The sequence below is a fragment of the Misgurnus anguillicaudatus genome, chromosome 12 (genome assembly GCF_027580225.2).
Source record: "Misgurnus anguillicaudatus chromosome 12, ASM2758022v2, whole genome shotgun sequence".
NCBI classification, from domain to species: domain Eukaryota; kingdom Metazoa; phylum Chordata; class Actinopteri; order Cypriniformes; family Cobitidae; genus Misgurnus; species Misgurnus anguillicaudatus.
In genome coordinates this window covers 31,611,384-31,633,308 of record NC_073348.2, presented here as the reverse complement: position 1 = coordinate 31,633,308, position 21,925 = coordinate 31,611,384, and the positions used below count along the sequence as shown (strand labels likewise).

The 21,925-nt window shown below is 38.0% G+C and overlaps 1 protein-coding gene across 9 annotated transcripts in view; it reads left to right on the top strand.

Annotated features, from left to right (window-relative positions):
- The window catches only part of cux1a (cut-like homeobox 1a), a 130,600-nt gene that overhangs the window by 48,999 nt on the left and 59,676 nt on the right, over nucleotides 1-21,925 (top strand). For all 9 annotated transcript variants that reach the window (XM_073874380.1, XM_073874375.1, XM_073874379.1 and 6 more), the window contains one exon: nucleotides 9,191-9,238. In XM_073874380.1, coding sequence (XP_073730481.1) covers nucleotides 9,191-9,238 — 48 coding nt within the window. The remainder of the gene's footprint in view (nucleotides 1-9,190; nucleotides 9,239-21,925) is intronic.

Sequence of the window (21,925 nt, the reverse complement as noted above, 5' to 3'; positions counted from 1 at the left end):
ATTTAATTACACTTCAATTATCTTTTTTCCGAAGCTTGTTTCTGTCATTTACTGTAGTTTTATCACGCTGAAGTAAATTCAAATGTTTGTTTTTAAAATAAGTTTGTTTTTAGTTCGTTTTTTTAATGATATAAAAACGGGGGTGTCACGTCATGATTGACAGCTGTGATATCGTGTGATATGCGCTTACTTTGAGAGGGAGGGCGGGGTTTTGATTTTGCCCATAACTTCCTGCTCACTACTGCGCAGGACTGGTCCCGAAATCGGTACTGCGCAGGCCCAAGATGTCAGCGATGTATCGGGACACTGGCGGCTTCACTTTTCACCAATGGAAGAGAGCGAACAGGCGTCGTCCATCTTTTTTACAGTCTATGTGTTGCGGCAGCAAAGTCCTTTATTACACCAGAATACGAGTATAGTTCCTAGCAATTTCGGCATAGAAAATCGCAACTTTTAATTTTCCGTCGTTCTTAGTACACGATGTAACTACAGAAGAGTAAAGTTTTAAATAGGAAAAATATCAAAACACTTTGGTTATTTTTAAACGTTAGATGCTAATGTTCTAATCAGATTTAATGGATCATGCTAAGCTATGCTAAATATGGTACCGCCAGACTTGGAGATCGGCTGAATGGATTCCAAAACTGTAAAAATCAAATGTTAATCTCTAGCGGAGCTGGAAAATGAGCATATTTTCAAAAAAAGTGGAGTGTCCCTTTAAGTGTTTGTCCTGTATTTGTTTTGTGTGTGTTTGATTTTTTTGTTTTGACAGTACACTCCGCCTCCACTCTTTTATCCATCATCAGTAAAATGGACCAAATTCACTCGAAAGTCTCCATCACCTTGCCTTACCTCATCTGTCGACTGTTTACATTCATTTTTCTTTTATACATCCTCAAAAATGTCTTTGTGTTTTCACGAGGCACACTTGCATCAGCCGACTCCCACCGCATGTTTTATTTGAAGTAATGTTCAGACCGAGACCCCCTCCACCCCCTGACAGAATTACAAGGCAGAAATAATTGTGCGACATAAAACACTATTTAAAGTTTTCACAAGGTTCAGACGAACGGAGGGGGGGCTGTTTCCATGGAATATGCTCTTAAGAGGAATGCTGACAATTATGCACTCTGAATGGAAAAAGCCCGAGACTGATATCGGGTAGGCACTTTATTTATTTCATTATTTTGTGAGCTTCGCACAAGACATTCCCACGTGTTTGATCCACAAACTCTTTCACTCCAAATGAATAAATAATCTCGTGCACAGTCGCTTGGTTAATTAATGGCAGCGTTGGGCTCTAAACTCTGCAAACCAGCCACAAGTGAAGATAAACCGAATGTAAAAACGAGTAACAAACCGTCTAAGGGGCAAGGGGGCATACAGATGTCCACTCATTTGCTACCTCATCACCACCAAAAAGAGGCTGCCCCGCATACCTCTGAAGCAGAAGGCCATGTCTTTTTCACTTTATTCCACCATCCCCCTTTCCTCTTTCATTTCCCTTCTTTCATCCCCCTCTCCCTCTGATCTGCATGGCCGCATCTCAGGTTTTTCTCCTGAAGCAATCTCTATAAATAGACCTTCAATAGCTGCTGCCTAACAAACCTGCTCATGAGAACTAATTGCCAAAGAAAAGTTGTATTTTTCTAGCTTTCTTCGCATTAACCCTTTGCTTCTCCTCTTTTACGTGTGGAATAAATGCATGCTTTTCTGGGACACTTGGTAAAAAGATTATTGTTTTCAAATGAAACGAATTAAATCACGAATCATGTAGAATTCATTTAGGAAGAATTTGACCATGTTATTTTAAAAGAGTAGTTGATCCAAAAATGTACATTTTCTTTATGCACCATATTCACAGAAAGGTCCTTTAGTAAAAGGCTCCTTATTAAACCATCCATCCTAAAATTGTTCTTCTATGCCATCGTGTAGCACCTTTATTGTTAAAAATGTACTATAAGAGGTGATTAGGACTTTCATGCTTCATTAAAGCACCATTAAACTGTCTCGTATGTCTTTTGAGGTGCATTACAAAGAATTTGTTGATTGTTAACAAAACCAGCGTAAATTATTTTGTGTCCATTTTGAAACTTGAAAGCGCCATTCAATGCAATTTCATGGATAAGAGTGACCAGTAAATTATTTATGATCCCTTTTTTTAAGAAAAAAATGCAGAACGAACACAAATGAATTGCATCAAACCATCATCATTGTGATCAGTGTTTGCACTTATTTCCGCTCATTTGCATTTTAAAGGACACACCCAAAAATGCCACATTTTTGCTCACACCTACCTAAGTGTCAATTTTAACATGTTTTAATAAATTATCTATATCGTATTTTGAGCTAAAACTTTACATGTGTACTCTGGGGAAACCAAAGATTTATTTACATCTTTAAAAACTGTGACATGGCCAATTATATGGACAATTCATATAAAGTTAATTGTGTAAAAACATACGATTATCATAAAAAAACAATAACGAAACCCACCCCTAACCCCAACGTCACAGGCAAGTCGTAAAAAAATTACGAATGTGGTCGTACGTATTAGCCACCTTGTTAAATACGTACGAATTGCCATGAGCTAGCGTTGAACGTGAGATTGAATTTATTTATAAATTTTTTATGTTTGACTGAACTATCCCAACAAAACTAAATAAGTGTTGTTGGTGTTTGTGATGTGTATTATTAAAGAAAGCACTCTGTGTGTGTGTGTCTGTATGTGATTGATAGCCCCCATCGACAGCGTATGGGTCTGAGAGACAGGCCGGCCCTAGATCACAGTGTCTTTGTTTGGGGGTCTGTCTGACAGTTCTCTGACCTCATTACCAGACCAGTGTCTGGGGGCATTCATCAGCGTGGGGGCCAGTGGATGCCCCCAACCCCCATACAGACTCCCGTATGGCTGTTTTTCGTTTTCTCCTACTGTAATATCCTGTCTTCGTGCGGTTACATGGCGAATGGTTCTCTCTTGCGAGTGTGTGTGCTTGAGGGAGCGCGTAAGTTTTAAGGTGTAGCCGCAAAGGAGCCGAAAGCGTTCGGTCTGTTTTCCGTCTGCTGTAATTGACTGTGACCTTAAGGGTGTGGGAGCACGAAATAAAGGACTCGGGAACGCCCACACGTAGACGTGCGTGCACAGCTGCGCACACAGAGACGCAAACACAGACACACGCACCCACACACGCTGAAAATTACAGATACGCTTGGGAGCTATAGGTAAGCGTAAAATCACAAAGCAATAGCTGACTCATAATTTTTTTTTATTTGTTAACACAAATCGTTACTAAGGCTTACCTTCGAACCCCTAAACTTGAGTTTATACGGATAATTCGCCTCAAATACCAAATAATGACATCTTAAATCGTGCACCTTTATTGTGGTGAGGTGTGGCAAAGACGTGTGTTAAAAAATATATCAAACAGACTCAGATTTGAACAAAAAAGGCATTATATTCATGCACTTTTAGAAAAAGTACAAAAGCTGTCACTGTGTACCATTTCGGTACAGATATGTATACATTTGGTACCAATATACTAATATGCACTCTTCAGGTACCCATGTACTTTTTAAAAGTCTATTCTCTAACAGTAAATGAATGATGGGTTGTCCATTATTTTACTTCTTTACGCGAGGAACCTGGAAATATCTAATGCCATGGATTTCTGCATAATGGCTGACAATGCACTTTCCAATCAGATACTTCTGGAAAAATGCCACAGATCTGTTTCCTGTACAACAGTTTGAAGAGAGTGTGTGTGTTCTTCTATAATGGAGGCAAAGAAAGGCCTTTCTCTTATCAGTGAAGTCTCTTCTCATCCATCATGGCTGCCCTCTGCTCTCTATGCATGAGTGTGTGTTTGTGTGTGTCTGTGTGTGTCAGTTTGTGTGTGTGTACTTATGAATAACGAGAGGGGTGATGCTCCTCGACTTTGTTGAATGAAGATTCTACATCCAGAAGGCAGGGAGGGACATGAGGAGACATCCAGTGAACAAACGATACCATGTGCTTTCCTGTTTCCACCATTTCCAGCGCTGGATTTAGCGAGATTTACGACTTAACTGAAGAGGCCATTTTCCAGGAGAAGCCACAGTTTCAAAATATATATCAGTAGCTCCACTGGGCCTTGAAGATTATTTCTTTACAGTTGTTTACAAAGGAGTACAATAAAGCTTTAGTTGAATATCATTCTTAAAAAAAAAATTATTTCTAATAAACATGAAATATTGTATAAATACAAATGCTTCCAGAACCAAATATGTTGAATCCTAGGGTTTACCATATTTACTTTAATTGCACAGAGATATAATCAGTGTAGAAAATGTGACAAAAACATGCAAACCAATCCACAATGACATGGAAGAGCCATATTTGGTTCCCCAAAACTTTCAGCTAAAGGTTCCTGGTTCTGTGGATGTTAAAGGTTCTTTATGGAACCATAACGCCTGACAAAGACCCTTTAGTAACCTTTTAATGTCAAAATAAACAATCACAAAATCAGACACATGATTAAACCAAACGGGGTGAATACCATCTTTTAGAGGTTAGATGGTATTACCACAGACACCATTAGCTTCAGACAGCCATGGCATGACTCCACTAAGTCAATGCCAGCGTGCCAGAAACGGTTGGCACGTGATGTAGTATAATGGAGCGTGTAGGAGGAGGAATACAGAGAAAGATGCTGGAGATGATGGTAAATAATTCACCAGGGCGCTGTGTAACTGGCTGCTTTAAAAATGTATCGTGCTGGAGGAGGGCAGCTGGCGGAGACTTTAGGTGGATCTTTATCTGGGACAACACAGGAAGAATATGTTTTTGACTGTAGCATCTCTTACAAGTCCCCTAGAGGACTTGATGTTTGATTTTGAGTATGGGGAGCGCTGATTGGACACTAATAGATATGGATAAATTGTGATCTGTTTCTTTATTTGATCCCTGAGGTTCTGCATGTAGATTTACATTAATTAACCAATATGAATTTTTAAAATGGCTGATGTTGATACTTATTGTATTGATAGATTGTATTAACACAGCAAAATTCGTATGAATTTGTATGATGTGAATTATGTTCAATTATTTATAAAAAAGCAATTATTAAGCCCCCAGATCATACTAAAATGTATGAATGTGGTCATACTTATTCATTCGAATTAAACACCTTGTAAAATAATTGCTATGGGATTGTGTTGAATGTCTATCAGTTTTGAAAATAACATGTAATGTCAGGTTAAAATGCCCTGGAAATGTATTTCAGGGGGCAAATATTGTCCCTTAATAATAAAAGTGCATTTTCGGCACATATGTAAATTCAAATTTCTTTCCGTTTCTTGTCCTTAAAGAGAGACTTAAATATGCTCATTTTAAACATTTCATTCTTACCATATTGGAATCCATTAAGCTGATCTCCGGGTCTGTCTGTACCACTTTTAGCATAACATAGCATAGCACAATCCATAAAATATGATTAGTCCATTAGCATCGCGCTAAAAAATAACCAAAGAATTTCTATATTTTTCCTATTGAAAACTTGACTCTTCTGTAGTTACATCGTGTACTAAGACTGACAGAAAATTAAAAGTTGAGATTTTTCTAGGCAGATATGGCTAGGAACTATACTCTCATTCTGGCGTAATAATCAAGGACTTTGCCGCCGTAACATGGCTGCAGGCGGCACAATGATATTACGCAGCAGCCGAAAATAGTCCCCTTAGTAACTTTCAATAGCAGAGGACTACTTTCGAGCACTACATAATATCATTGTGCTTGCTGCAGCCATGTTACGGCAGCAAAGTCCTTCATTATTACGCCAGAATGAGAGTATAGTTCCTATAAAAATCGCAACTTTTAATTTTCAGTCTGTCTTAGTACACGATGTAACTAGAGAAGAGTCAAGTTTTAAGTAGAAATAATATCGAAACTCTTTGGTTATATTTTAGCGTGATGCTAATGGTCTAATCAGATTCAATGAATTATGCTAAGCTATGCTAAAAGTGGTAGCGCCAGACCTGGAGATCGGCTGAATGGATTCCAAAAAGGTAAAAATGAAATGTTTAACTCTAGGGGAGATGAACAAAATAGCATATTTTAAAAAAGTGGAGTGTCCCTTTAAAAGTCATACAGTAAACTCACTAGCTTCCTTTCTCAGTTTTGCCTATTGAGTAGTTAAACTCTCGTCGCCTTGTCATATTTTAACCTTACCGTCTCCTGCTGTGCCACAGTAGTCCACCAGATTAGGTTTCCACCTTAAGACCCTGTAGACTCAACAACGACTTGCACATGCTCATACTTGGCCCCGTTCCTGGAGATTTACTTTTATTGCAGAGTTTGTTAACAATACAAATGTATTTTTATGCACTGCAGTCTCTCTGTGAACAAACGCAGGCAGATTGCATCTGCAGAGATAGGCGGTGTTGAAGGAATAGCAGGAGTCGTGCTCAAGACGGCCAGGGGAACTCTCTTTTGGCCAGGCCTGGAGTATTATGTTAAAACCAGATGTTAAAAGATGTTTCCTCTCGGTCACGTGGGGCCCTCTGGTGCAGCACTTACATAAATGTCAGCTGTACAGTAGCCAGTGCGAACGGGCGAGCGGGAACGGAGGCCCAGCTGCTCGCTCTGGGAAGATGAAGAGTGCAGCAGGGTCAGCGTTACCCTCCACCACATCTCTCTCTATCTCTCTCGCTCACTCTCTGTGTAGTCGACTTTGCTTGGTGAGATCACAATAGACTTGGTTCTTTTGTTCAACATTTATTGTTTTGTTTTTTGTTTATATGTATTGTTAGGATATATATATATATATGAACACAAATATATAATACATACTATTTATTACATAAAATATATTATCTATACTGTACTCTTATATTTTTATAACTCTTCATTTGTAATTCAAATATAAGGATGTAAGTAAAATGGAGTGTCAATGCTCAAAAAACTGATTGGTCTCTCACATGCTCGAAATCTAAATAATATGTTCGCCTAAAGGATAAACTAGTGTGCTCCAAAACACTTACAAAATTAGCATTTATAAGCATTCAAACTTACTGTGGGTTTACACCAAACGCGAAGCTTGCAATCACGTCGCTCGCTCTAGATTACTCGCGGGATTTAACTTTGTGTCATGCAAATTTTTCGCTCAAGTTGAATATTTTCAACTTGGGCGAAGACGCGTTTGAGCGGGTTTTTGCGGCAACCACGCTGCCCATATCGCGTATTTCGCATCGCCCCACACGAGGACGTGTCTGATCGCGTCTTTGCATTGACTTTGTATGTAATCTACTCGCGCAAATCGTTGAACTTGCATCTGGTGTAAACCCAGTTACTTCTGCCAATGCCAAAATGGATGACTTTATGACATGATTCTGCACTTTAGGCACTTTAGTTTTAAAAAGGGGAGGAGCCACTTTCATAATGTCCTGCCCCAACTTCCTGTTTGTGTAAATTGCATCAACATATTGAACAATGTTGTGCATTTCAAGACACTTCAGTTTGTCTTTAAATTGTGATAATGGAAGAGAAGACGTTTATAAAAGCATCTCGAGACACATTTACAAAAGCGTGTACACGGTGCACAAGACACAAAAATGTGACTGCAACGCAGTGAAACAAAAAACGACATTTATTTCAATATCTTTAGGAAATACCCTATAAAAGGATTCATTTATTTTTAAGATCACAAGAAATTTAAAGGGACACTCCACTTAAAAAAAAATCCTGCTAAAATTATGCTAATTTTCCAGCTCCCCTAGAGTTAAACATTTGATTTTTACCGTTTTGGAATCCATTCAGCCGATCTTTGGGTCTGGCGGAGTTTTAAATAGGAAAAATATTCAAACACTTTTTTAAGCGTGATGCTAATGGTCTAATCAGATTCAATGCATTATGCTAAGCTATGCTAAAAGTGGTACCGCCAGACCCGGAGATCGGCTGAATGGATTCCAAAACGGTAAAAATCAAATGTTTAACTCTAGGGGAGCTGGAAAATTAGCATAATTTCAAAAAAAGTGGAGTGCCCCTTTAAGTGTCCTGTATTTGTTGACAATTGCTAATGACAGAATCAGTGATGCGATCATAAGCCGAAAATGTTATTTGAACAAACTAAAGAGGCGGATATTTTTGCCACTTTTTTCCTACAGCCCAATTCTGTTCAGTGCTCATTTTATTAAGTTTTCTACTACATTGCTAATGAAACGCGGGGAGGTAATGCTGTATATATATCTTAATGCTGCAGTGGCGTAATGGCCTGCGTCCTGGTGATTACAGCACTCAGGGCGGCGTTTTATTCGGCCCCTGCGCTCAGTAATGCGTTTGTGCGTGGTAGGCATTCCTATACAGACTTTTAATGTAAGGGCTTTTTGTCTAACCGAGAGATTTATTCACAGCCATGTGTAATGTCATTTCATGTCGAAACACCCACCCTATGTTCAAATAAAAGAGGCATTGATGTTCATCTTAATCTGATATACTTTAATACCACAGCATCAAAATTACTCGACTGTAAGTGCCCGTGAGAGGAGGGAGGTGCGTTGCGATCCAAACCCGAAACAAAGCGTGGTTTGTTTTTGAGAGCTTTTTTTACTTCTTTTATCTTTTTCCCTTCCTGATCAAAATTTCATATCACTCAGAAACCTGAAGCTCATTCCTCTGTAGCTTTATGACAGAGTGATACAGTAATAAATACAGTTGCAAATTTGTCCCGGTGTATTCGCTGGATCTTGCACGCACATATGCATGCATGCACGAGCCGGCTGTGCATTGACTTTTTGTTTGCTCTGTGTTTGCATGAGGAGTAGAGAGGACTGAGTCATGGAGAACTCAAAATCGAGGGCATATCACAACACACTTAGATATTACACACTACTTTTAAAGCACACACTGTCCTTTGCACATAGTCGAAGTGTACAAGGTGATATTTTTTGTGAGAGTAAATGTGTGTGTCCACATGCGTGCACTTGCTATTTTTTCCTTTAAAGAGAACAGAATCAGCCCTGGGACATTTGATAAATTAAGATCTCCATTTGAATACATTTCTCATCTTTTCCTCCATCTGTGGTCAGACGTTTCATGTCTGTTGTAAATATCCTGTTCCACACATGCTTTAGATCAAGAATAAATGGTGTATGTGATTGACAATGCTTCTGGTATCTATGTTTTTTGTAAATGCTTCTTTTATGTCTTTTTTTGCAGGATTTGCGTAAACAGATAGCTCCTCTACTGAAGGGCTTTCAAGCAGAGGTGAGTACTGTTCCTAAACCTTTTTATATCTTACGTCTTACTTGTATTTACGACCTCATGCTCTTAAAAATGAAGGTTCGGATTAGATCCATAAAGTGTTTTATGGCCTGATATCATGGGAGAACCTTTTGAGTTTTCCGAAGAACTTTTTATTCTCTAGTTTTCATCGGCTTATAAAATCTCTGAAACCAATACATTGATATGAATCTTTACTGTACCATGAAAGAATCTCCAATGAATCATAAAGTCAACTTCAAGAACCTACTATGCAGTACATCATAATGTATAATTTTTTCATGCAACCACAATGTAAAAATAGGGGTGAGGCATAAATAATTTCACCACTTTGGCTTGTGCAGGTGCCATTTTTGCTGTTTTTGGGTACTGTGCACTTCTAAAATGAACATTTATTTCCAGATGCTTCGCCACTTACAGTCTGAATCTGTCAAACAAAACATGCTTATTGGGAATGATTGATTTTTTTTAAGTACTCAATGTCACTTTCCATTTATTGTTTTGTGCACATATTGCATCACAGTACATTTACTGGGCCAGGGTTATTGATAGGTGAAGACAACCAGGACCATCGAGCACTTTGATGACCCGTTAAGTCCTTGGGTTTTGAATAAAGGAGTCCCACCCATATTAGTACAGTATATATACTGTATAAGCACTTAAACAGGTAATGAGAGTTGGATGAGTTAAGACAGGTAGTGTATTAGAAGGAGGGATACCAGTCGATTTTAAACTTGTGAGCGATGGATTGCTAAACTACACCCTTTTTCCCTATGGCCAGTTTGAAACCAATTAATCTTACAACATTCCTGGTAGGGGAAGGGCAAAATGTGGCACTGATGTAGTATAATAGGTCTGAATATAGTCTTTACAACCCAAAAAATGTACAACAGTGCTTAATATGTAAAGTATGTTGCACAAATCCACTTAAAAACCCTCTATCAGCATCCAATCAGACCAGGTCTTGATATGTTCTCACTGTTTGCTGTTGCCCTTCTAGCTCCAAAAGGAGTCAATTCCCATAGACCCCCATGTTAAAGGCAGGATGCATGATTTTTATAAAACACTTTGGAATAGGGAGTCTGGCCGAGTACCAAAACACACTTGTAGCCAATCAGCAGTAAGGGGCATGTCTACTAACCAACATCGTTGCCTGGTTGCGTATGTGTGGGGCGGGTCTATCAAAAGAAGGTCCAGATTCTATTGGAGTAGGGGCGTGTTTGTTTAGGTGATTGCAAATGTCACATTGGCTTTCAGAGATCATGCACCCCAAATGCCCAACTTCACAGCAGAAATAAATGTGTTTACAACCTGGTACAAAAAGTGATTTTGGTCTATATAGCAATTTTTTCCCTTCATGAAAACTGTGAGGGGGTGAATTTTTTGTAACTCATCCGTTTATTAAACTATATTAACATTCTGCATAATTAAGCGTGTGACCAAGTGAACTGCCACTGCTATCACTACCGTAGGGCCAGGTGGGTGTGGTTTCCTCAACCAGCCACCTCAGTTTCACCCACGTCCCACCTCTTTACCCATTTTCGGTTATCCCAACTATGTTCTACACCTAAGTCTCCCAGCAAGAGATTTTGTAAATTGTGTTTTGTAAAGAAATGTGAATAAATGAAAAAAAGAGACCCGCTTATACCAAACCCAGAAGATATTTTTAAAGTCTTGGTTTTCACTTTATCGCCAGTGTCAGCATTTCTCGTGTTCCACGCTTGTTCACCGCTTGAATTTTATAAACATTAATTTATGACAGCTCAAATTCAAGCACGAAATAAACATTTGTGTTCTTTACCAAAAAAAATTCCGGAACAAGTTGGCGCCAGCTTCAAAAAAGCTCTTCACAAACATATGGGTGACATCACGGACACTACAGGTCCATATTTTTTTTACACTTTATGGTTCTTTTGTTTTATACAGAGTAAACATGTAATGTAATTCTTCTAAAAGCAATATCATATAGTACAAAACTACAAAACTCTATATTGATGCGTTGAAGAAGTAGTTAAAAATGAAAAAGTTTTTCACTTTTATGTTTTTCATGTGATAGATCTCTTTAACCATGGGTTCACACCAGCCGCGTTTGAGGCGTCAAATTCGCGCCTACCGCGTCTAGTTTGCCGCTTGAACATTTTGAGTTTACTCACTTTATTCGCGCGTGAAATTCTAGTCATCAAGAGATTCACACGGAAATTCGCGTCATGGGAGGGGCTTCTGCGACTCCAGTCACTTTCTGTAATCACGTCACTATTAGAGCAAGCTCCTGATTGGTTAACGCGGCACGTTTTTCCGCCAAAGTTAAAATTTTTAAACTCGTGCGTTTGCCGCCGCAACGCTCCACTCACACAAACTAGACGCGCGAATGAGATGGAATCGCGTCTACCGCGCAGCGCTAAACGCCTCATTCGTGACGCGAGACCTCCAGACACGCGTCAACGCGTCTTCACGTTGAATTAACATTGAAATCACTCGCGCTTGACGCTTCTACCGTGGCTGATGTGAACACAGCATAAGGCAGTTAAGCTTTACATAATTGAGAAAGATTTGTGTAGTAGATTAGCAAGGTAACATGATTTGATCCATAACAGTTTCTGGTCGTTTAATACGTTTTTATTTTTACTCCACTGGTGTTCAAGTGTATTTGCCATGATGAAAGCTTGACAAAGCGATCTTTTTTCACTTTAGTGATAAAAGTCATGTATACTTTGACATCTCTGTTTTAGTGTTCATAACGAGAATTGGTACATTGTGCTATCAGCTGTCAGATGCTCACTGCAGCACAGAGTCTGTTAATATTATAAAAGAGAGATTTTTTTGTGCATTGAGTATATTTAAGTGTATTATCAAAGGTCTATTTTAATCTGATGCTATATTTTGCAAAGGAGTCAAACCTAATGTTCCTTGGTAATTCAGTCAATTAGTTGTACCGTGACATGATTTCAAACTGTGTTTGATTATGCTGCACCGAATGGCTTACTGTAAATGTTTCTCAACCTCAACTAAAGTAAGTGTTTGCTGTATCACTAATAGTGTTAAATTATCTCTGCAAAGATATTCATAAACCTTCAAATTACTGTGCTTTAAAACAATAGGCCTTTCACACAATTGTATTTGTGGTCTCTAAGGTATTTAACTCCTAACCTAATCTGTTTGGCTGTTATGTTTAACAGGCCAGGCTCCAAAGGACCCGGGCCAGCCAATAATGATTTATGGACACCTTGGCAACCACCAGCATCTCTTGTCTAAAAGTGTCTTTTACTGTAGGCGTCCAAAAGTTTCCGAATGCTTTTGAGGGCCAAAGTATGCATAAGTTTGTCCTCCAACAAGCCTTCAGTATCCGTGAAAGTGTATTTTCGGATAATATGTAATGCGGCGTTTGATGGCCTTCAGTAGCACCTTGTGTTAAGAGGCTGTTGAAGGGCTCAGCAAGACGCGTCTCTTTCATGCTGTATGTAACTTTGATGAAGTGAAGGCTGTGAGTAGTGGCTCCCCGTTCTCCTCGTACGAGCCAGTAGCGCTGTCTAACTGCTCCATTATAGCTCATTGTGGTTTCGGAACTGTGTTCCTGTGGACTGGCCTGTTATTAACGGAGGTGGTCGCCCCACTTCAAATCACCGCTCGGTTAAAAATAAATCCCACTCTTAACAGCAAAATCATTTCAACCAGTTTATTATTTTCATTGTGAAATATTTTCTTTATTGAGGGAAAGGGGCGGTGGACGTAAACGGTCTGGCTGTTCTGACCAGAATTGTGCTGTACTTTATTTGGGTTGGTTTTTTTTTTAGACGTCAGCTATTTGATAATTGGCCGCAGGGATATGGAGTACTTGTGTTTTTGTCTTGTCAGTCTCACCGTCCATTAAATCTTAAAATAGACTCAAATTTAACAGCGCATACTTGAAGCAAAAAAAGATGCATGTATAATTCATAATGGCAGACAGGCCAATGAAAGAATACAACGGTTTGTAATGCCTGAATGCTTTTTTCCGTTTCGTTTTTATCTTCCGTTTTCCTGCAACGGTGGGTTTGTTAAAATAGCACATTGGAGTGGATGCAGATCTCGCGGGTCAGCGCTGAGTCCTTGCCACATGTAATTCTTCGTGTTCGAGAGAGAGCGACTGCCTCCTCTTTTCCTGTCAGGAAATGAGAGTACAATAGGGAGCTGTACATAGCACGCGGCTGGGGCCCTGGTTTGGGGTTGCGGACGCATGTGTGTGTAAATCAGAGAGGGGGGTTGGGGGTCACTGTACTTTAATGTAAAGAGGTTTCTCCCATTTTTTGACTCGTAGGCATGAGGCCACATGTTACTGATGTTTTCAGAGGACAAGATATATGGTAGCCTCCCTTAGTGAACCTTAGAGAAATAATTCACCTACATATTTAAATAGCTATTTCTTAACCTCATAGAGCTACATGCCTGCATGATGTTATCTCTTGTGGGAACACATTAGGTGAGATTTTGAAGAATTGAATTGGTCTTCACACGGTGGCATAGAAAAACCATTTTGGGTTCCCCAAAGAAGCATTCAGGCAAATTTTACACGACAAAGCACCTTTTGTAAAACAGAAATGTTCTTTGGATATTAAAGGTTTTTTTTTTTGAGCCAAACAGCCAAAAATGTTTTTTTTAAATGTAGCTCCTCCTTGGTGTGGACTTCATGAGAGAAGTAGCGAAGTAATTGCTCATTTGAGTCAGATTTTTTCATTGAATCCCAGTGATCTAGTTCACAAAACTGGTTTGAACATTTTGTTTATGAATCTGACTTTTCTGGTTCTTGGTGACGGGAAGATTATCAGATTATCAATTATGGTATATTCAGTCTCTTGCCTACGCAAAGCTATCATATGACTTAAGAAGAGTTGAAAAATATTAAACCGGTCCTTTAACAATTTTTTTTTAAAATTATGTTCCCCAGCTTTCACTGGGACCCTTTTACGCGGTACAAGTGTGCACCTAAATAGCTCACTGCAAAAAATAACTTTCTTACTTAGTATTTTTGTCTTGTTTTCTGTAGAAATATCAAAAAATTCTTAAATTAAGATGCTTTTTCTTGATGAGCAATATGACAAAATACTAAGAATTTTTTTTCTTGAAACTCAGTTTTTGCAGTGTACCAAGTAAGAACACTGTAAAAAATGATTTTCAAGAGAGAATCGGACTTTACATTTACGCATGTTCAAAGCAGGATTTGAAACAAACACCCGACAGATGCAGGTAAAAATTTGCTCTGTCGGTTAAAGTTGTCAAATCACTAGCCAATTTAGCGGGTTACTTTTTACATAGCAAAAGAATTATTTTCAAGAAAAAAATTGTTTTAAGTAAAAATATCTAAAAATTTTTAAATTAAGATGCTTTTCTTGATGAGCAAAACGACCCAGAAAAATAAGTCCAATTTTTTTAGACCAAAAAATCAAATTTACGGTAAGTGGTTTTGTGCATAAAACAAGCAAAAAATCTGCCAATTGGGTAAGCCAAAAATCTTGAACATTTTTCTTAAACACTAAATTCAAGAAAAATTCAAGAAAAATTTGCTTTTTTAGATATTTTTACTGAAAACAAGACAAAAATACTAATAAAATTTTTCCTTGAAAATCGTCAAAAACAAGATTTTCAAGAAAAAAATTCTTAGTATTTTGGTCTTTTTTTCAGTAAAAATATCTAAAAATTCTTAAATTAAGATGCTTTTTCTTGATGAGCAAAACGACCCAAGAAAATAAGTCAAGTTTTTAGACCAAATATATAAAATTTAAGTGATTTTGTGCATAAAACAAGCAAAAAATCTTGAAAAATTTTCTTATACACCAAATTCAAGGAATATTCGAGAAAAATTTGCTTACCCCATTGGCAGATTTTTTTGCTTGTTTAATGCACAAAATCACTTACATTTGATATTTTTGTTCTAAAAACTAGACTTATTTTCTTGGGTTGTTTTGCTCATCAAGAAAAAGCTTCGTAATTTAAGAATTTTTAGATATTTTTACTGAAAACAAGACAAAAATCCTTAGAATTTTTTTCTTGAAAATCAATTTTGCAGTGTAAAAAGTAACCCGCCAAATATGCTAGTGATTTGACAACATTACCTGCCACAGCAAATTTTTACCTGCATCTGTCAGGTGTTTGTTTCAAAACCTGCTTTGAATAGGCGTAAAGTCCGATTCTCTCTCAGACCCTTAGTATGAGGAAAGCTGTTCCGATTCCTGCCACAGAATTTTTAATGTTCTTGTCTCATTTGTGTTTAAGAAAAAGACCTGATTTGGCTTATCTCAAGCTTTATTTTGATAACGAAAAACATCATTATAAATGGAAAATAAAGCATTTTGAAAGAGAGTGAGAGGGTAAGTTGACCCGCCAGTAAGATCTCTGTTAGAAGAACTACAGTAATCACTCCGACAGCCGTTTTCGGACTGCCATCGAAGTTCTACAAATTTGGAAAGTCAGTATCGATTTGACGTAATTGTGCACTAATTTTAGCTGGCCGCAGTCTGCGGAGGCTCAACATGGCCCAGCGATGAGGAGTGAAAAGGTTTGGAGTGGGTCTGGCAGCACAGATAAATTAGTTTGGGTCAAATGATACACTCATATGCTTGGAGCCTGGATGATGAATCAGAGAACATTAAACCGTGCTGCTAAGTATGCAAGCAGACAAACAAGCTAAGGTCCCCTATGCATACTCTCAGAGATTAGACCTTGATGCTTATGTTGTGAATCATTTTATCTGTTGTGAATGTGTTATGATAATAAATCCATCTTATCCATATTGATGGGTCTCTGCTTCCATTTCCAGCATATATCCTTAATAATAGAAAGTCAGAGTCTAAGCCATGCTGCAGTGGTTATAGCATGCGTTTCTTAAACGTCAAGCCTTGATGGGCATGTGGGTAATACAGGTTTGAGTTCAGCCTGCAGTTTGTACCGGTTCGCTCTCCCGACCAATTTCCTGCGACTATCCATCTAAGAAAAGACGTGAAAGAAAATGGAAAACAAAAATAAGAGAAACTCGGGGGTCAGATATCTTCAGCTTTGAAGGCAGATCTTCTGTTTAAGGTTGATGCAGGTCACTAGAACTAATTTTCTCTTCCCCATCACCAATGCCAAGTCTGTGCACCCCCACAGAAACAAGAGCTATTTATAACCGTTTCCCCCCCACACCCTTCTCAATGCCTGATCTGGCTGGACCATAAGGGAATATCGCTGTTTAAACTGGCATGCTTTTGATACCGCTAGATAGTCTGGGTGTTGTGGAGTTCAAAGCAAGGACTGTTTGTGATTGTTTTGTTTTTTTGAATGTATAAAATCTAATTGGAGAATGGGGCAAGTTGTCACTTTTTTATTTACCTGTATGGATTTTTCAGATGCTTTTATCCAAAGCGATTTACAGTATGTTTAAACTTTACTTTATTATCACTAGATTTGATCTGTGGGATCACACCCGTAACATTTATGCTACTATACAAATTTTTCTACAGAAACAACATCTGAAAACTCCAATTATTATATTTATATGTAGGTTTATTTTTAAAGCAAATTTTTTTGACATACCCGAAAGCCTTGGATATAATAAAGCTGCTATTGCCCAAGAGACAGGTCACTGAACACATGCAGATCTATTGTTACAACATGGGTTAAAATAGTGGAACTATATAAGTTGTCACAGTAATAGATCCTGGCATTAAATAGACAATTGTTGGCATATCGGAAAAATGTAGTCATTTCATCAAAATACAAAATGTGGAAGTTATTCTATGCAAATATGTATGTGTGACAACTAGCCCCGGTCCCCCCTTACACAATTTTTGCTGCCTTACATTTACATTATTATTGTAAATGTTATTATCCAAAGCAACTTACAATGCATTCAGACTATACTTTTTTTGATTGCTTAAAGGGACACTCCACGTTTTTTGAAAATATGCTCATTTTCCAGCTCCCCTAGAGTTAAACATTTGATTTTTACAGTTTTGGAATCCATTCAGCCGATCTCAGGGTCTGTCTGTACCACTTTTAGCATAGCTTAGCACAATCCATTGAATCTGATTAGACCATTAGCATTGTGCTAAAAAATAATCAAAGTGTTTTGATATTTTTTCTATTTAAAACTTGACTCTTCTGTAGTTACATTGTGTACTAAGACTGACGGACAATTAAAAGTTGCGTTTTTCTAGGCAAATATGGCTAGAAACTATATTCTCATTCTGGCGTAAGCAGGCGTAGTGATATTATGCACTGCCCGAAAATAGTCCTCTTGGTAACTTTCAATAGCTGGGGACTATTTTCGGGCAGTGCGTAATATCACTACGCCTGCTGCAGCCATGTTACATCAGCAAAGTCCTTGATTATTAAGCCAGAATGAGAGTATAGTTCCTAACCATATCTGCCTAGAAAATCACAACTTTTAATTTTCTGTCAGTCTTCGTACACAATGTAACTACAGAAAAGTCAAGTTTTAAATAGGAAAAACATCAAAACTCTTTGGTTATTTTTAGCACGATGCTAATGGTCCAATCAGATTCAATGGATTGTGCTTAGCTATGCTAAAAGTGGAACCGCTAGACCCGGAGATCGGCTGAATGAATTCCAAAACTGTAAAAATAAAATGTTTTACTCTAGAGGAGCTGGAAAATGAGCATATTTTCAAAAAAAGTGAAGTGTCCCTTTAACTTGTTTTGATGAGTTAAGATAATGTAAAAACATGTTGTCATGACTTGATCCCATCATTTTGTTATAATGTATGACTACTCACATCAGTGAGTCTGTTTGCATGATAACTGTGTCCTGTAAGGTTATGCTGCCAGATTCCTGGCCATACGTTTTCGGCTGCTAGGAGAATGTAAGAGAAAAGCAGATAATCTAAACTGAACTGTGGCCGCATCCACAAAGTCATGCACACGTTACTCACACACACACTCACGTGCTTCTGGGCAGCCTTACACTCTCTTAACCTCCTGGCGGTACTCTGTCTGGTTCAGAGCTCTGAAAGTTTAAAAATTGACATCGGTTCCTGCTGGTTTTCAGGGGTAGACGTGGATCCGTGCCGAGTGAGAGAGAGGCAAGTTTAATTGCTCCATCTGCAAGAGGGCTGCAGAACTTGGCCCTGCCTGGACCGATCCAGATGTTTTCCGGCAAGAAACATCTGAAAATGTTTAATTTCATTCCCATAGGAGTGAAAAGTCTGTTACATGTTGGATATTTACAGTGGCAACTGCCCTGTTCCATCCATCAAGGCCTGAAGTCTCAGAGCTGCAGATTTACAGCTTTTATTTGATGTTCCGCTGCTGGAAGACCAAACACACAACACTTGTGAACATGTAAACAGCACAGGAGTTCAACATTTACTTAATGGATAAAAGCGATACTGTTGATTCATACCACATTGTTTTGGGGTGCAGGGTACTACTGCTTTGGTAAGGCCTACACTGTTAGCTTTCAGGCTCTTGACTTCTAGGATTTTGAGAAACACTTCCAGGCTCCGAGTTCTATTATTGATGAAAAATTTTTTTGAGTTCTAGATTTCTGAGATCCCCTTATAGACATCGAGTTTTGTGTTTTTGAGAAACCCTTTTCCTGATTCTAGATTTTTAAGAACACTTTTTAAGCTCAAAGTTCTAGATTTTGAGAAACCTATTTAGACTGTGAGTTCCAGATTTTTAAAGACACTTTTCAGGCTCAAAGTTCTTGATTTTCAGGAAAAAAAATTTAGACTGTGAGTTCCAGATTTTTAAGGACACTTTTCAGGCTTTAAGTTCTAGATTTTGAGAGACCATTTTCCTGAGTTCAAAATGTTTAAGGACCCTTTCAGGCTCTAAGTTGTAGATTTTGAGAACCCTTTTAAGAGTTCTAGATTGTTAAAGACAATTTTTTAAGTTCTAGATTTCAAGTAACCCATTTAGAGTGAGTTATAGATATTAAAGGACACTTTTCAGGCTTCAAGTTTTGAGAGACTCTTTCGGATTAAGTTCTAGATTTTTATGTACACTTTAGACTCCAAGGTCTAGATTTTAAGAGCCTTCAGACTGTGAGTTGTAGATTTTTAGACACTTTTCATGCTTGAATTTCTACTTTTAAGAGACCTTTTTAGATTGTGTGTTTCAGATTTTTAAGAACACTTTTTAGGCTTTAAGTTCTAGATTTTGAGAAGAACCCTTTTAGACTGTGTGTTCTAGATTTTAAGGGCCCTTTTTAGGCTCTATGTAGATTTTGAGAAGAACCCTTTTAGATTGAGTTCTAGATATTAAAGGACACTTTTCAGGCTTCAAGTTTTGAGAGACCCTTTCGGACTGAGTTCTAGATTTTTAAGAACACTTTTTTAAGTTCTAGATTTCAAGTAACCCTTTTAGACTGAGTTCTAGATATTAAAGGACACTTTTCAGGTTTCAAGGTTTGAGAGACACTATCAGACTGAGTTCTAGATTTTTAAGGACACTTTTAGTTTTAGCCTCCAAGTTCTAGATTTTGAGAATCTTTAGACTGTGAGTTCTAAATTTTTAGGGATACATTTCCACTCAAAGTTCTAGCTATTGAGAAACCCTGTTAAACTGTGGGTTGTAGATTTTTAAAGACACTTTTCTAGCTTGAATGTCTAGATTTTGAGAAACCCTTTTGCTGAGTTCTAGATTTCTAAGGACACTTTCAGGTTCTACGTTCTAGATTTCGAGAACCTTTTAGACTGCGAGTTCTATATTTTTAAGGGCCAATTGCAGGCTTTAAGTTCTAGATTTTGAGAACCCTTTTAGACTGTGAGTTCTAGATTTCTAAGGACACTTTCAGGTTCTAAGTTCTAGATTTTGAGAAACCCTTTTTTCTGAGTTCTAGATTTCTAAGGACACTTTCAGGTTCTAAGTTCTAGATTTTGAGAACCTTTAGACTGTGAGTTCTAAATTTTTGAGAAACCTTTACAGGCTCGACGTTCTAGATTTTGACATACTTTTTTTCAGGCACTGGGTTGTATGAATTTTATAAACCTTTTCAGGCTCTTTGTCCTAGAATTTTGGGAAATACTTTCAGGCTCTGCATTCTAGGTAATTTAGAAACCATCCAGGTTCTGCTTTGTAGGATTTTGAAAAACCCTTTCAGAATCAGCGTTCTAGTATTTTTTTAGATACCCTTTCAGGTTCTGCATTCCAGGACTTTAAGGAATCCTTTTAGAACCTTTTAAGATATTATAAGGACTCCGGTTAAACTAGGGGATACTTTTTTTTCCAGTTTTTAGCGAACATTATTGTATACAGGCTGCACTGATTTGGGTCTATGTTTCCTGTCAGTTTTGACCCAGTTTGTTAGATTCGGCCCAGTTGGGCCAGACCGCATGCTGGTTCTGTCATCAGTACGCTGTCATCATCAGAGTTGCACTCAGGGGAAAGTGCTGCCATAGCATTTTTAATTTCTATATGTGGATCACAACACCCTGCTGAGGACAATCAGTGATGCCTCAATCCAAGACGTTTCTTCTGCTTTTGATTGTCAAATTAAGACACCGATAAATGTATGCACCCCCAGCGCATCCTAGAACGTGTGATGTTACATTTGTATGTATCTGTATGTTACATTTGTATGTTTTTGGTCAAATCCTGACAGGAGGCAGTTGGATGATGTATGATAATCTGCCCAGAATGACCACATCTGTGTGTTTTCAGATTAAGAGAGATCAGTGTCTTCATTAGAGCCGCGTAGCTTGCTTCCCCCACTTTCTCTAGCTTTCGTTTTCATTGTCGTATTTGATGACACTGGGTTTTCACCAGCCATGTTCCAGCTGTCATACAGTGACAACGCCAGTAAGGGTCAATACGATAATCCGGCAAAATTAAAGCCTGGAATATCGAATCTTGCTTCATGGTCCACTGATTCCTAGTTATGTTAGGTTGTTAATAGCAATGTTTCATGTTCCTATACATTTCCTGTTTGAAAAACTCAATGAATTTGATTGCTGATTGGGTTTTTTGGTCATATCAAAATGTATTTCCCTTTTATAAATAGCCAATAGGTATTGGTTAAAACACACCCATTAAAGGGATAGTTCTCCCAAAAATGAAAATTCTCTCATAATTTACTCACCCTTATCATTACTCACAAACCTGTATACATTTTTTGTTCTGATGAACACAAAAGAAGATATTTTGAGGAATATTTGTACCCAAACCGATCATGAGCCCTATTGACTTCCATACTATTATTTTTTCCTTATTTAAAAGTCAGTGGGGCCTCTGACCCCATTGGTTCGGTTACAAACATTCCTCAAAATATCTTTCTTTGTGTTCATCAGAACAATGAAATTGATACAGGTTTGTAACAACATGAAAATGAATAAATGATAACAGAATTTTAAGTCTCTTTAAAGGTGGTGTGTGTAAATTTTAGCGGCATCTAGTGGTGAGATTGTGATAACAGCCCTCAATTCTAAAACGCATATGGTAGCCGCCACAGGACAAACATGTCGTCGTCTAAGACAACGTACAGTAGGGCCAGTTTGTCCTTTTGGGGCTACTGTAGACCGTAGACGGCGACTTTCATGTAAGGGGACCCGCGGTGTATGGAGATAAAAACGTCTCATTCTAAGATAATAAAAACAATACAGTTAATTATGTAAGGTCTTTATACACCACTGATAATGTAGTTTATTATATTGCATTTCTGCCAAGAGGTCCATCTCAAAGTTATTATTGGGGCTTGGAA